Source organism: Sesamum indicum, linkage group LG10, assembly GCF_026168435.1.
Source record: "Sesamum indicum cultivar Baizhima isolate 11 linkage group LG10, ASM2616843v1, whole genome shotgun sequence".
NCBI lineage: Eukaryota > Viridiplantae > Streptophyta > Magnoliopsida > Lamiales > Pedaliaceae > Sesamum > Sesamum indicum.
In genome coordinates this window covers 11,269,128-11,283,247 of record NC_142666.1, presented here as the reverse complement: position 1 = coordinate 11,283,247, position 14,120 = coordinate 11,269,128, and the positions used below count along the sequence as shown (strand labels likewise).

The 14,120-nt window shown below is 34.2% G+C and overlaps 1 protein-coding gene across 1 annotated transcript; it reads right to left on the bottom strand.

Moving 5' to 3' along the window:
• Positions 1-2,893: 2,893 nt before the first annotated feature.
• LOC148786648 (dnaJ homolog subfamily C GRV2-like) lies at positions 2,894-4,994 on the bottom strand. The gene is made up of 3 exons (XM_088886093.1): positions 4,783-4,994; positions 4,336-4,680; positions 2,894-3,326 (listed from the first exon to the last, which is right to left on the bottom strand). Exons 1-3 carry the CDS (start codon positions 4,908-4,910, stop codon positions 3,005-3,007), a joined length of 795 nt encoding a protein of 264 aa, XP_088742219.1. The 5' UTR covers positions 4,911-4,994; the 3' UTR covers positions 2,894-3,004.
• Between the last annotated feature and the right edge of the window lie 9,126 nt (positions 4,995-14,120).

Genomic DNA, 14,120 nt, shown 5'->3' with positions numbered 1-14,120 from the left:
GAAAATGACAAAACAAGGAACAACTAGTGCAAAAAATAACTACCCATATATAGACAATTTATTTAATTTTGTACAGTAAATTCAATCTTCATCTAATAAAGCGAATAAATATATAATAATATGAACAATATGATTATAATAGTAATTAATAAACAATATAACATAGATAATTATTTAATATGTACGTAGACAATTTTAGTACATAAATTATTCTTAGTCTAACTAATTACTTTTTTTAGTACAGAAAGTGCACAAGAAAAAAAAGAAAAAAATTTATTTTGTTATTTTAACATTTAATATAATAAGCATGCAAATATTTTTTTTTAAATCCTATCTTAAATTTAATTTTATTTAGAATACAAAAAATAAAAATAAATGTCATCGTCACATGATCCAAATATTTACATATAAAATTATTTTTGGCTTTTTTTATTATTATTTTTCACAAGCTACTGTGTTTTATCTAATATGATTTTTGATCTCTAATATTTACAAATTCTTACGGATTTGGTCAAATTTCAACCAAATCTATAAAAATTTATAAACATTAATGTTATGTACATAACGACTAGTCCATAAAAATTAACTAGTTATTATTATGAATAACAAAATTAATTAAAAAAATAGCTAAGTTGCCATTAAAATTTTATTAACAAAATAAACTTGACATAATTAAAGAATAAATTTAGGATTAACTTAAAAATAAAAAATTATATTTTCCTCCAAAAAGTTCTAAATTACACACACTGAAACTTTCATCGTTTTAGGCTTAACCCTTGTTTCGTTAGAAATTGATAAAAAACTTATAAAAATAAAAATATAATAATATTAACATCATCCTATATATAAATATATGACATGTCCCCAAAAAAATAATTAAAAATATAATTAACTGACGTAATTCTAATTTTCTAGTATCAATTATAAGACCATTATTTTATATCCTAACTCCTAACCCTACATGAGAATTATAAAAATTTATAAACATTAAAATTCAAAATCATTAAACCATAAATAATGACAACAAATACAATTATATATATATATGTGTCTGTGTGTGTGTAAAACAAACCTATAGATAATTGATGTCTTACTACTTAACATATATACTGCATTAAAATATTTGGTCCACTTAATAGTTTTTCAAGTAATATGTAATTTCTAAATCATTAAATTCTTAATTAATCTTTAAATTAAATAATCAATTAAAATTTTAATTTGTAGCACTCCACTTCATTCCATCAATTTTAAAATATTTTTTTCCCACAACACGACAAATAAAATAAGAAATTTAATTAATAAGTGAAACAAATATAAAATAAATAAAATAATGGTGACTTTCTCATTATAAATAATTTTTAATATATAATAAATCATAAATAATTCTTATTATGCAATATAATTTGCTTATAAACCATTTCCATTGAATCCAATTACCATATAACATCTACTAACTTGATTTTACATAAATTAACTAATTACAAAGTTACTATACATAATTTAACAATCTATTATTGTAAGAAAAAGATATAATTGTCATCACAAAAAAGAAGAAATATAAAAAAAGACAAATACTATCTCCATTATCCTATGCGAATAAATTAAAAATTAAAAATTAATTATAAAATTATTTAACGACAGTCATAAATGAAGAAATATAATAACTAATCATTTCACAAATTTATAATAGACACAATAACTTAGTATGCTTTTCATTTACAGTTATATATATTATCATATTATACTATAATAAAAGTGTGAACGCCACTTATGTATTATTTCAGTTACATACCCTTTTAAATAAAAAATGAGAGTGTATGAGGATGAGATTCTCACCTTTTTGGCTGGAAGGTTTTGTTCAACAACTGTATTCATCACCCGCCAATTCTTTGCTGTCAAAGAGTTGTACAAGCGAGGAGGAAGTTACTTCAACGTGAGTCCAAGCACTCAAGCAAGAACACAATCTCTACCACAGGAGCAGATTAACTTTACAAGAGTTCTACGATATATTAGTTGACTATATATGCTGTGAAAAAAGAAAGTTCAAAATGGAGAACAACAACAGAGTTTCAACAGCAAAGAAGCAAATATGCAAGGTGGTAGAACACAAACGCTATTATTACTAGATAAATTAAAACAGAGCAACAAAAACAATGAAGAAATAGGCTCCAATTACTCAAAAGTCCAAGAAAATGAGAACCCAACAACACAAAACATTGGGGGACAAATGATAAAAATGATATGATAGCATATAAATAGCCACCTGCACCACGGAACACCAATACTAAAGCACTTCCGGGAACATCACCGTGGTCTTCTCACCACGTGTAGCAAATGTAAATGAAAGAAAATTATGTGATGAACTTCATTAAAAGAGTTTAAAAGAAACATGGAAGACAAAAAAGAAAGAAAAAGAAAGAACTATAAATTAGAGGGCTACACGACAAATTTGAAGAAGTTGCACATGCGACGAGTACCATAACATATGTTAGATGAGAAACCACAAGAGATTCTTTGAATTAAATACTATCTTCAGTGCAAAAGACAGTTCAAAGGATAATTGAGTTCTCTAGATTTAAATGCAGAACGTCCAGAAAACATCCATGCCACCACCACACCCGGATTTGCTAGTAGAAAAGTAAACCGGGAAAAGAAAAAAAAAATTAAACTTGAATCAGTTATAGAATCTTCATGACAACTACATACCAAGTAGTTAAAGCCAAGAAGATCTAAGGACGTAAATTTGAAACCTTTTAATAACACAAACATGTAGAACATATTGCTTTCCTCTCTTTTTTCCCTCAGTTATCTACATCTAATAGAACCAACAAAGTACTTACAAAAGAAGAAAGAAGCAAGTATTGCCTACATAACAGAAAAGGTATGTTAAGAAGCCTGCCCTGTTATACTGCTCTGAGTTTCACAACATTCAAAGAAAATATGCAGATACTGATGCAAGAAGATGAGGCAATGCTCAAGTAGCACCTAATATGTTTTTTCTTTGTCAAAATGCAAAATCTGCAGCATTTACCTCAGGGGACTCCAAGTTTGAGTTTAATGTGAATAGGAGGTCTTTTGCTAATTTATTTTTCAGCATGCTTGCAAGTTTAGGGGTTAGTAAAGCTCTAAGGGCATCAGCTGCAGCCTGATTGTAGGGTGTCGGGATCTCCTCGTCAACCAAACCACTAAGCCTTGACAAGGCATGAGATGCTTTTACAGCATGTATTTTTTTTGCTATTTGACCGCTAGTTCCAACACCATGTGCATCTGTCTTATCTGATTCCTCTGCCGTCGAATCATATTGGAGCAACAATGGTATAAGGTACCTGAACAAACAAAAAGTGACCCTATAAAACCACAAGTTCCTAAAATGGACCTGGATTCAAACAAAATAATCCACCTGAGAAAGACCATAAAGCAGTTTGCAACAGTGGAGTGGTTTTTAAGATATAACAGGCACATGGCAGCTGATCCAGAGACCTTCAAGTTCACAATGTTCATAAACCATAAACTTCCACAGTGCCGTAGAATAATGAAATTTTGTCTTTCAAAGAATAGTCACCATAAAGTACCTTCAACACAATAGTTCCAAGATTTTGTTCAATTTTAAAATAAAAGTTGGACTCTCTTCGCAAGCAAATTGACTCGACAAAAGGTACCGAACAAATAAACATTAACTCTATGAACCCTCAAGTTTGTAAATTGACCTCGATTCAAGTAACAGACCACAAGAGAAAACTATAACATCAAGGTACGGCAGTTTTTTGAGAAACATCGGAGTGGTTTTTGTAAGATGTAACAGTCATGTGCCAGCTGATGCAGTGGCTTCAAAATTCATATTGTTCATAAAGCTTAAGTGTTCACACTTCATGTAGAAAAAGTACATTCTGCCATTCAAAGAATAGTCACCACAAAGCATCTTCAACACTAGAGTTCCGACATTTGTTCAATTTAAAAAAATAAAAATATGACCACCTTCACAAGCAAATAAGCTTTCTATACAAGCTCAGACAGACAGAGAAAATACCAGCAACAAAGTCATCCACATGAGCACAAAGAGCATTATAAATAGACCAATATGGGTAATTTCATTATTCAATATCCATATATGAGCTACGAAGAATTATATGGGCAAAAGAGTGAAAAGTAATGAACGAATAGAAGCTAAGTCATTGAGCAATATGTCACTTGGAGCCAGGTTAAGCGATAAATATAAAAGTACGTTCAAGAAATCCATAACAGAAACAGTAATGTTCTGCAAACTTCCAGAAACTAGAATCTCATGCTAGAAAACTGATGAAAGCATAATCATAACAATATAATGATCTATCTTACCACAGTACACCAGCCTTCAGAAGGGCATTTTGAATTTCAGAGGAGATAGAAAGGTGAGCAATGGTCTGCAGGGCAGCATCAATAGCAGCAGGAACAAGCTCAAGTTCAGTGCAATGAACAATGTCATCAACTAATCCTGAAAACTCGAGCATCTCAGTTCTCGCGCTTCCAAACTGACTCAAAACTGAAAAGGTTCGCATTATGCTATCAACAATAGTAGCGGACGGTTCAGTGGCAGGAGTTGTTGGTTGGACCACACACATGCAACGGGAAAGGAGTGTTGCAAGAAGAGGTATTCCACCATCTCTCACAAGCTCTTCACCATTGAATGGTGAAGACTCGCACCTGAAAGTTAAATATGTGGAAATAGCATAAGCAAAAGTACATTCACAAAGTACATATCTAAAGAGGAATGATATGGAAATTAAAGGCAGATTATGAATTTACATCAACCAAACAAGCTCCGAGGATGCAACTAGAAGATGTGCTCGATCAGAGGAAAGAAAATTGTTATCATCCTTGTCCACTGTAATGGCACTTAAGAGCATAGGATATCCAGCATATTTGAATGGCATCAATACATTCCCATATCGCCTATATAGAATACACTGGCCCTTTAAGAGAAGCAACAACCTCCAAGTCTGGGGACCTTGCAATCCTTGCATAGTCACCTAAGGAAGAGGAATAATAAAGCAGTAGATCACTAAAAAGAAAATATGAAACATGGAACTCAAATATGAAGAAATACAACCAATTAAAGAGGATTGCATTCCGGCCAAAGACATGCCTCATAAAAACCCTCATACGTAGGAAACAAAACCAAATGGAAACATAAGTAGACCAAACCTCATAGGAAAGCCCTATGATTTACATTTTCACTCTTCCGCAAAAGCCACTTAAATTTATATATTTAAATTTATTTCTTGGTCCACACCTTAAATTGAGGTAGTATCATATCTAAGAATTAAATATATATATATAGTCACGTGTCCTTCCTAGTTCCAAGATATATTTAAAACCAATACTGATATCCATTTATATGTGTAAAAAAGCATTTGGCTCATCTTGACAGCATAAATACCTTTAGAGCACTTTCTACCAGTCAAATAAACAGCTTAATTGTGAAAACGACGTCTAAACAAGTCGACTGATTCATTTGAAATAAGATCTGGCAGCTTATAAGATCCCTTGTCTATATGTTCTTTTTTTTTCTCAAGCTTAATCATATAGTCTCCGTTTTTAATGAGTAACGACAGATCCTCACACAGGATCAAGGAATTTGGCATACCTGCAAGCACTCATAAGCTTTCTGCACTGCCAGAAACTTCTCCCTCTCTTCAGGATTTTTGTTGGGATGATACTTCATTGCAAGTTTCCTATACTGTCTCTTGAGCTTTTCCTCATCAATATACTCAATCTACTTTGATATATTAGGTATCTCCTCAACTGACTCAAAACTTGGTTTCTTAGGGGCGTCGTCTCTGGATACTTCATCAATGGAAATCTCTAGTATCTTGCAAGCTTCTTCTTCAGAAAGGTCCACTGGCCTTCGAGTTAACTCTTCTCTCCACATTACTAGCAATGATTGCAAAAACTCAACATGTTCAACAATAGCCAATTAGGAAATCTAATTTCATCACATAAGTTTCGAGTAATAACGATGACACCACATTTCATCTTTCAGCTCTGGATATGTCACTGGTGGCATCGGAGGATAGTCATATAAGGAATGACAATGCTGTGACAATTTCTGAGGGAAATCACCAAGATGCTGAAGAACCTAATCAAATAAAACTGAGAGTTAAATGCAGCACTTATTTGCATTGAGGATGACCCAAGTACCACCATGTTTTAGAATGTAAGTACTAAATGTTAACAAAAGATGCTTGGGGTGAAAGACAAGTAGCAAACTCCAGTTGCAGATTCAGGGCTACCTGACGGATCAGATTTTCTGCTCGCATCTTGTGTGTCCAAATAATCTCAGGAGTGTCAGAATCAGAAACCATTGCTGCGGCAAAAGCAACTGGGCCGCTACGTTCCAGTACATAAAGCAATGACTCAGGTAAGAGGCCGCCCAAAACACTTCATTTCGCCAAAGGTAGAGAAGAGGAAATTGCAGCTTCCTCACCACCATGAAAAGCTTGATAAACATGAGTCACTGAGAAGAGTTGGGCAATTGAAAGAAGATTAGAACCAGGGTAAAGCCAGAGCAAAATAAAATGCGCCTGTAATGTATAATCGGATCATTGCTTTTGGGTTCCTAGTAACTATAGCTTTCAGCAGAGCAGCAGCAGCATCAACAATAGTCGGTTCACCAGAAACAATGTGCATATTGATGGAGCCACCATCCAGCCACTGCATAGTTCAGCTTAAAAACAATAGAAAAAATAACGAAACCATCTCAAACCTCTGTGGAAGGCAAAGAAAGGAACAAAAGTTACCCCACTTCCAAAGTGAAAGTGTTATAATATAATTACCATCACAAGAGAATATGAAAAGTTGCATCTTTAAAACACCAGGAGTTTAAGGATACAAGTACACGCGGATATCCTAAGTGCATATTACATGGAAACTATATCTTAGTTTAAAGAGGTGCAACAGTTCCAGTGACCCTTCTACAATTGTTTGCTCAATCAGTCTCCAATGTGCATCTCATGTGACGATAAGTACCGGACAACTGACTCCCATTTTAAATGGCTTGCAAGGCAACCGGTTTATTGTAGGATAAAGCTCTGATCCTATTTTACTCTATGTTGCACACATCAATCTTTTATGTACCAAGCTCATAACCAAAGGAATGCTTTAAGGGCCCAGTGCTTTATATACGTGAAAGAATGGCCTGCTCGTTGAAGCGAGTAAAGATTGAGGGAAGGGAAAAACAAAATGAACAGCCCTTCATAATTCTTTTGAACCAACTTGTACCAGATCTACGTACAAGCAAAATTTAGTAGGTAGAGAACTCTTTTAACAGAAGTCGGAAATGCTGTACCCCACCCTCGCATATCCATCAACATAATCCTCGACTTACTATCCCTAAGCGAATACAATCATAGAACTGCCAGATTGAAAATCTCAAATATTTGAGGACAAAGGTTGATGGAACATATTTGAAACCACATATCAACCTTTACATTTTTCAGGCTCTCCAGGTAAATAAACAAAAGATACAATAATAAGCATAACTTTATGTTTTTTTAGCAATTTTTTATTCTAATAAGTATGAGTAGATTTTTTCAGTTGGCCAATTTGGAACAAGAGCACAGACAACCAATAGAAGGACAGGCACTTAAAAATATTACTTGTGCAATATGTGGAAGACAACGTGAGCTTGACAAGATCCTCTTTACTCTGGGGGTTGGTGTAACAATCTCTCTAGCATCATCTATATTTGAATGAGGGGCTACCATACTGTAAAATATGGACAATGCCACATCTCCTACCTGAAAAAGAACACGCCCGTTTTAGGAACATTGTAAAACAAGCATACCCAACTATAGGTAGGTGTATCAAGTAAAGACCTCCTTCCATGTCATTATTTGTCCCTTTGGCGCAGGAAAAACAGAAATTTCTCTACCATAGATATCCTATTTAAATAACAAAGTAAATAAGAAAGAACCTCGTTCAGTAACCAATGAGAACAGCCTGCTTAATTATTTGAAAGTTTCAGATCTAGATCTATTAACAAGTTGCATATTTCAGAGACCAAATGCAATAGAAGGGTTTTGGGGGTAGCTGATCATAAACCAATCTTGACTAGCATAATCATTCATGATACATGTACTCACAGAGCTTCACAACTCAGTAAATTACTAAATGAAACAATACTTGAGCACGAGCTTATCACTTTCAATCTTACCCAAACTGACTAAAAAAAAGTAATATCACTAATAACGTCTACATAAGACCAAACTGTATAGAATATCCTAAATGTAGCATCAAACATCCCATCCCACAACAACGGACCAGAGCATTGTCCAAATAGTTAGATGCAAAAATCCTAGAGATTGCAATTGCATGCTCGTGTACATAAGTTCAACAACTTACATAGCAACAGGCATATCATAATTCGAGAAAGGAATTGTAAAAGAATATGGGGACAGTATGTCCACTGTTGTAGACAATTTTAGTATATTGCCATTATTCCACTCAAAAAATCAAAACCATCAAGCATCCTCTAAAATGCTCTGATACTTTATGACTTAGAGATATCCACCAAATTACCTTCATTTAGCTCCAACTAACATGCATCATTCTACAGCGCGACGCATTCCAATTGTGATCAAAAGTCATATATTACATAAATGAAGCAATTATTTGCATATATTTCAAGTTTAAATAATAATTATTATCTTACCATAGGTTTCTGCACAGGGGCATAACAAGAAAAGGAATGCCAGTAAAATACTAAATTTCCAAGAGACCATTTCTGCGTGATACCAGAAGAGGATCACACATAAGAAAAGAAAAAAAACCTAGAACATAACGAGACTGCAAGATCATATGATAATTGGAAGCGAGACACCATTGGAGGACACCTAATAGCTGCACTATGTATTGCAGCTTCTCTTGCAACACTCGACGATTCAGTATTAGCCATATCAGCAACATCTGCACAATAATATCCTAAAACAATAATAAGATCGAATAAACAGAATAAGCACTTTAATTTCAGATATTGATATTAAATAACTTCTCTAGATAGATCAACATAAATATCAATAGGAATTAAGCCAGTACAAGTGACTTACCAGGACTGAACCCCGAGTGATAAGCTCTTGGGAAGTGACAACAAATTCTAGAGCTTTTTGCACCAGTGGTCAAGAAAAACATTGATTTAAGAGAGTGACTTACAATGCAATCAAAGATTAAATCATTAAAGATGCAGAACAACAAAAAGTAACACAGACCTAATATTAACAAATGATGGTATCTAATTGTACCTGTTGATTTTCAATGGATAAGAAAATCCCTAGCAGAATGCTAAGTCCTCAAAGGTACCTAAAAGATTTTTACAGTACTTATGTTCCATATATTCTTCTCATGATGTAATCTTTTTTTCATTTAAAACACCTTGTTGTGAGCTCATAACTCAATACCACCCAATATCTATTGTCGAGTATGGACTTGAATTTTACTCCTTCAACACTTCAAGTGCATAAAAAGATAAATGCAGGAGAGCACTAACACACCTAGCCCCTCAAAAGAATAGCTCGCACTACCAATGAACTAATGAATGGGTTCTGCATAAGAGTGTAGGGGAGAAATGATAAAGATGATATGATAGCATATAAATAGTCACCTGCACCACGGAACACCAGCACTAAGAAGCACATCCAGGGACATCATCTGGTGTTCTCACCAAGTGTAGCAAATGTAACTGAAAGATATCTGATGAACTTCATTAAAGAGTTTAACAGAAGATGGAACACAAAAAAGGAATCTGATTTTATTTTCAATTATTAGTTAACAATGATTCCCAACCTCACATTCCTGGATAAACCGCATTCATGGGCCAGTAAAGATTAGAAGTGAAAAATTTAAAATACTTGTCTATATGCACCATGGTAGACTTCTTTAACTCTTACATGCAAGCACATACATTTTCCTTTTAGGGGGCGGTCATGTAAGATGCACTACTGCTATATACTGAACTTACCCTCACCCTGCTGGGATGGCAATCTAAAGGGAATAATTCATTAAGATTAAAGAAAACTATAATAATATAGAATTTAAATATTGTTACAATAAATACAAGGCCAGAATCTATCTCCTCCTCCTCCCAACCAAAAATAGTAGTCACATAAGAAAAGGCATGCCAAAGTAGAGGATTTTACACACAAAATTTTCAGCACCAAGAAATGTGACAATTTTTTAATAAATCAATAAAGAAAAGAAAGGACTGCCGCAATGTCATTAAAGTTATTGCCTCCAACAGAATGAAATACTATGTGCACATAATCTCAAAACACAAACGCCGCAACACATTATGCAAATGCTAACTTATCATAACGAGGGTAAGAGGCCAATCACATCACAGCACTTCGTTTTGCCAAGTATAGAGGAGGACAATCAAGCTTCCACAAAATCTATGGATTTCAAAGTGTTATCATCCTCGATGCTAGCACAATACCCTTTTATCTCCTCACATCTACCTAGTCGGGACGGATTTCGCTTTTCTTTCTTTTCTTTGGCCACTAATGAATTTTTTTTCTTTTTTCTTCCCCTTTTGCTTTAGTCACGGCTTTTCTTTTCTTTTTTTTCCTTTGTTTTTGCCCGCGACTTGTGTTCTTTAGGCCGTTTTCCGGTCTTTTGACGCGAATGACAACACTTGTGGTGAAGGCACCCGGTTACTCAACCAAAAAACGTCGCATTCTGGCCTTTTGACGCGAATGACAACACTTGTGGTGAAGGCACCCGGTTACTCAACCAAAAGACGTTTTACCTAAAGTGCTTTGCATACTCATAGCTCCGGCCACCGTTTTACGTGAATAACAACATTTGTGATGAAGTTACCCAGTTACTAAGTGACCTAAACCAGCGGAGTAGATGTAATTTCCTTTTTCTTACTTTTCTTTCTTTCTTTTTTTTTTTTCTGGAAGGGGAAGGGCCTTTGAATTTTTCAAAATGGATGCATGTCCCATGTTAGGGATATAAGGATCAATCGGGTAGAGTTTTAGCAAACAAATATGATCTCACAAGAATCCTAAGATTTAGTAGAAGCAAAGAAATTCCAACTCTCTTTCAAAGCAATTCAAAATGCATGAAATTATGCCTCAACAACTCCACAGTTAATCAAAGCAACAATCACATAACGCTAGTGCACATTCATGTCTCAATCTTATGACTTCCTAAATCACATTTATTTGTCAAATTACTAAAAAATAATATAAACGGAAGTAGTTTGATAGTAACTGGCAAAAGAAAACAAAACAAAAGTAGTTTGATAGGATAACAAAAGATGAACAAAAATTTAAAAAAAAGTTACCCTCTGGTTCCTATGTGTTAATTAACACTACATATATGTCATGGAATTCTTTACTTTTGAAATGGTTTTATCTCATTTGGAATGTGAATTGGGCTGTTCAAATCAAAATTAGAATATGAGAAGTTTCATGTAATTTCAATTGAACCAAGAGTCTAATCCTAAAATGCTAAACAATTACAGACATCCTGACAACAAAATGTCTCACAGAGCTTGATATACCACAAAGAACACAATACACGTCGTTTACTTGAATGAGATAACATAAAAGCACAACCAAATTAAACAAGATGAGAAACACCCACACCACAGTAGTAAAGTAATTAAAAACCACTAAAAAAGCATCCAACACTATTTATCAAGGGAACAAACTTGCCATAGATAAAAAGAAAATCACAACCCCATAATGTGGATGATAAATATCAAGAACTCAAGATAACAATGCAAACATATAAAGGAATGCTTGATGGATGAAATGAAGAGTGAAAGCCAAGAAAATGATCAACTTTTTACCACCATTATCACTTTGCAAAGACTTTCTAGTTTCTGTGTCATTGTTTTCAAAGACCGTCTTTGCCACCTCATACACCTTCCATTCGCATCCAGCATGCATGAAGACGTAAGACAAACAAATAATTTTGAAATTCCACAACCAAACTGCATGTTCACAAGAGGAATTAGTGTACTGTGCATCATTCGCCATTGTTAGATAAATAAATTACAAATAGAACTTACGTCTAAAGTCTTCATGAATCCTCAAGCTCTACCGCCTTCTTGGACCATTTCTCAAGCTTGGTTACCTATGTGGTCCAGAAACATTTTAACACAAAGGCGTTGATAAATGCATTAGATATGGCAAATGTCTACACACACATATATATATATGAACAACCAATGCATTGCTTAAAAAGATTAGTTGTTAAGACGAAGCCTTAACCAACCATCAATCATGAACTTATAAGGGCATCATACATCTAAGAACAACATGAATCATTACATACACACAAACACAGCCAAAAGTGACACTCTTATAAACAAGACCGTCGTCCTTTGTTATATTGATCGCCAGCATGGTAAGTCCTCAAAGGTACCTAAAAGATATTGACAATACTTATGTTCCATTTATTCTCCTCCCAATGTCATTGTGCTACTAGTGCTTAACTTAATACCACCCAATCTCCATGCCCAAATATTATACTCCTTCAACCCTTGAACAACATTAAAAAGATAAACATAGGACGAGGACCAGCCCACCCATCCACTCAAAAGAATAGCTAGCACTACCAATGAACTAATGAATCGGTTCACATAAGTTTCAGATCTATTAACAAGTTGAATATTTTCGAGAAAAAAAAAATGAAAGTGTTTTGGGGGTAGCTGATCATAAATCAATCTTGAGTAGCATAATCATTCATGATACATGTACTCACAAAGCTCCACAACTCAGTAAATTACCAAATTAAACAATATTTGAGCAGAAGCTCATCAACTTCAATATTACCCAAACTGACTAAATACAGGAATATCACGAATAGCGTCTACATAAGACCAAACTGTACAGAAAATCCTAATTTGAGGATTGTTCAAACAGCAGAAACAGCCTCTCACTCACAATATGGTATTAGATGATGAATGTATTCAACTTGGAAAGGAGACTGAACTGTTCGTGGTAATAACCAACAATGATAAACGGTGAAGGCCCTTAAAACCATCAGAAATTGAAGCTGGTTCTTGAATTAGAAGATAAAGAGGGATGAAAATTGGATTTGGACAGGTCAAGGGGACCAAACATCATAAAAGAAAAAGTGGCTTCCATTAAAACTTCATGTAATAGAATTCATCATTCAAAAAGAACTAGCATGGTTCTGAAAGTTAACTGTTACAAGTCATAAGAAAAGCGGAAATCTCTGCTCACCAGATGCATACCAGATTATTTGCCTTTTCAATGGTGAAATATAATGAGCCCCTTGGAATGCAGCAGCGTGCAGTACATTGAGTGGTCTGAAATCAACGGAATATGCCTTCTGAAAACCATCCAGAATTGCCATCATTGTCGAGTTTGCAGGTCTCCTGTCTGATTTATATCCTCTTAGCAATGACACCTGAGCAACCATGGAATGCTCATGATTTAGATAAATGTTCATGTCTTACAAATTGTCACATCTTAAGAGCTGGAATAACAAAGGAAGATTACGGGATAATTATATAGACACATACCCTCAGGTTTGGGTATTACGGATTAAACGAAAAAAAGAAAAAAAAAATGAGGGAAAGGCCTATGAAGCATGATAATAAAGATCTATGAAGCACTTTATTCTCCACAACACACCTAAATGAAAACCACAAACAAGATTATCTGTGAACATTACAGGTTTCATCACGGAAGGAGACAGCCGCAGAATTGTGCTTACCCTAGTATTTCTTTGTTAATGTCTCTGGCATTGTACCTTGTATATCCAAAACCACTGTAATCCCAAACCTAGAAGAAGACATTCATCAAATTCAGATGTAAACTGTTCCAACAATCCTTAGCAACATTTTTCTAATTTTAAGTAGAAGAAAATTACTGACAATATGATATTATAATAGAGCAAGTTAAACACATTAGGATTGTCAAAGCAAAAATTAAATAAAAGAAGCACTAGAAAGCAAGATAAAGATGACATGTAAGATGGAGGGAGAAGGTATTTGCAAGCAAGGAAGTGAGAGCAAACTTAGGACATCAACAGAGAGTATTCCAGTATTCCTTCTTTATCTATCAATATATGAACAATGAGAAAATATTGGGCCAAGAAGGATTGTT

Excerpts from the sequence above, each read along its gene's own strand:
- LOC148786648 (XM_088886093.1), bottom strand. The coding sequence starts at position 4,910 with ATGCCATTCAAATATGCTGGATATCCTATGCTCTTAAGTGCCATTACA. Across the intron at positions 4,681-4,782 it reads TCGGAGCTTGTTTGGTTGAT|GTGCGAGTCTTCACCATTCA; the intron begins GTAAATTCATAA and ends TTTAACTTTCAG. Across the intron at positions 3,327-4,335 it reads CTGAAGGCTGGTGTACTGTG|GTACCTTATACCATTGTTGC; the intron begins GTAAGATAGATC and ends TTGTTTGTTCAG.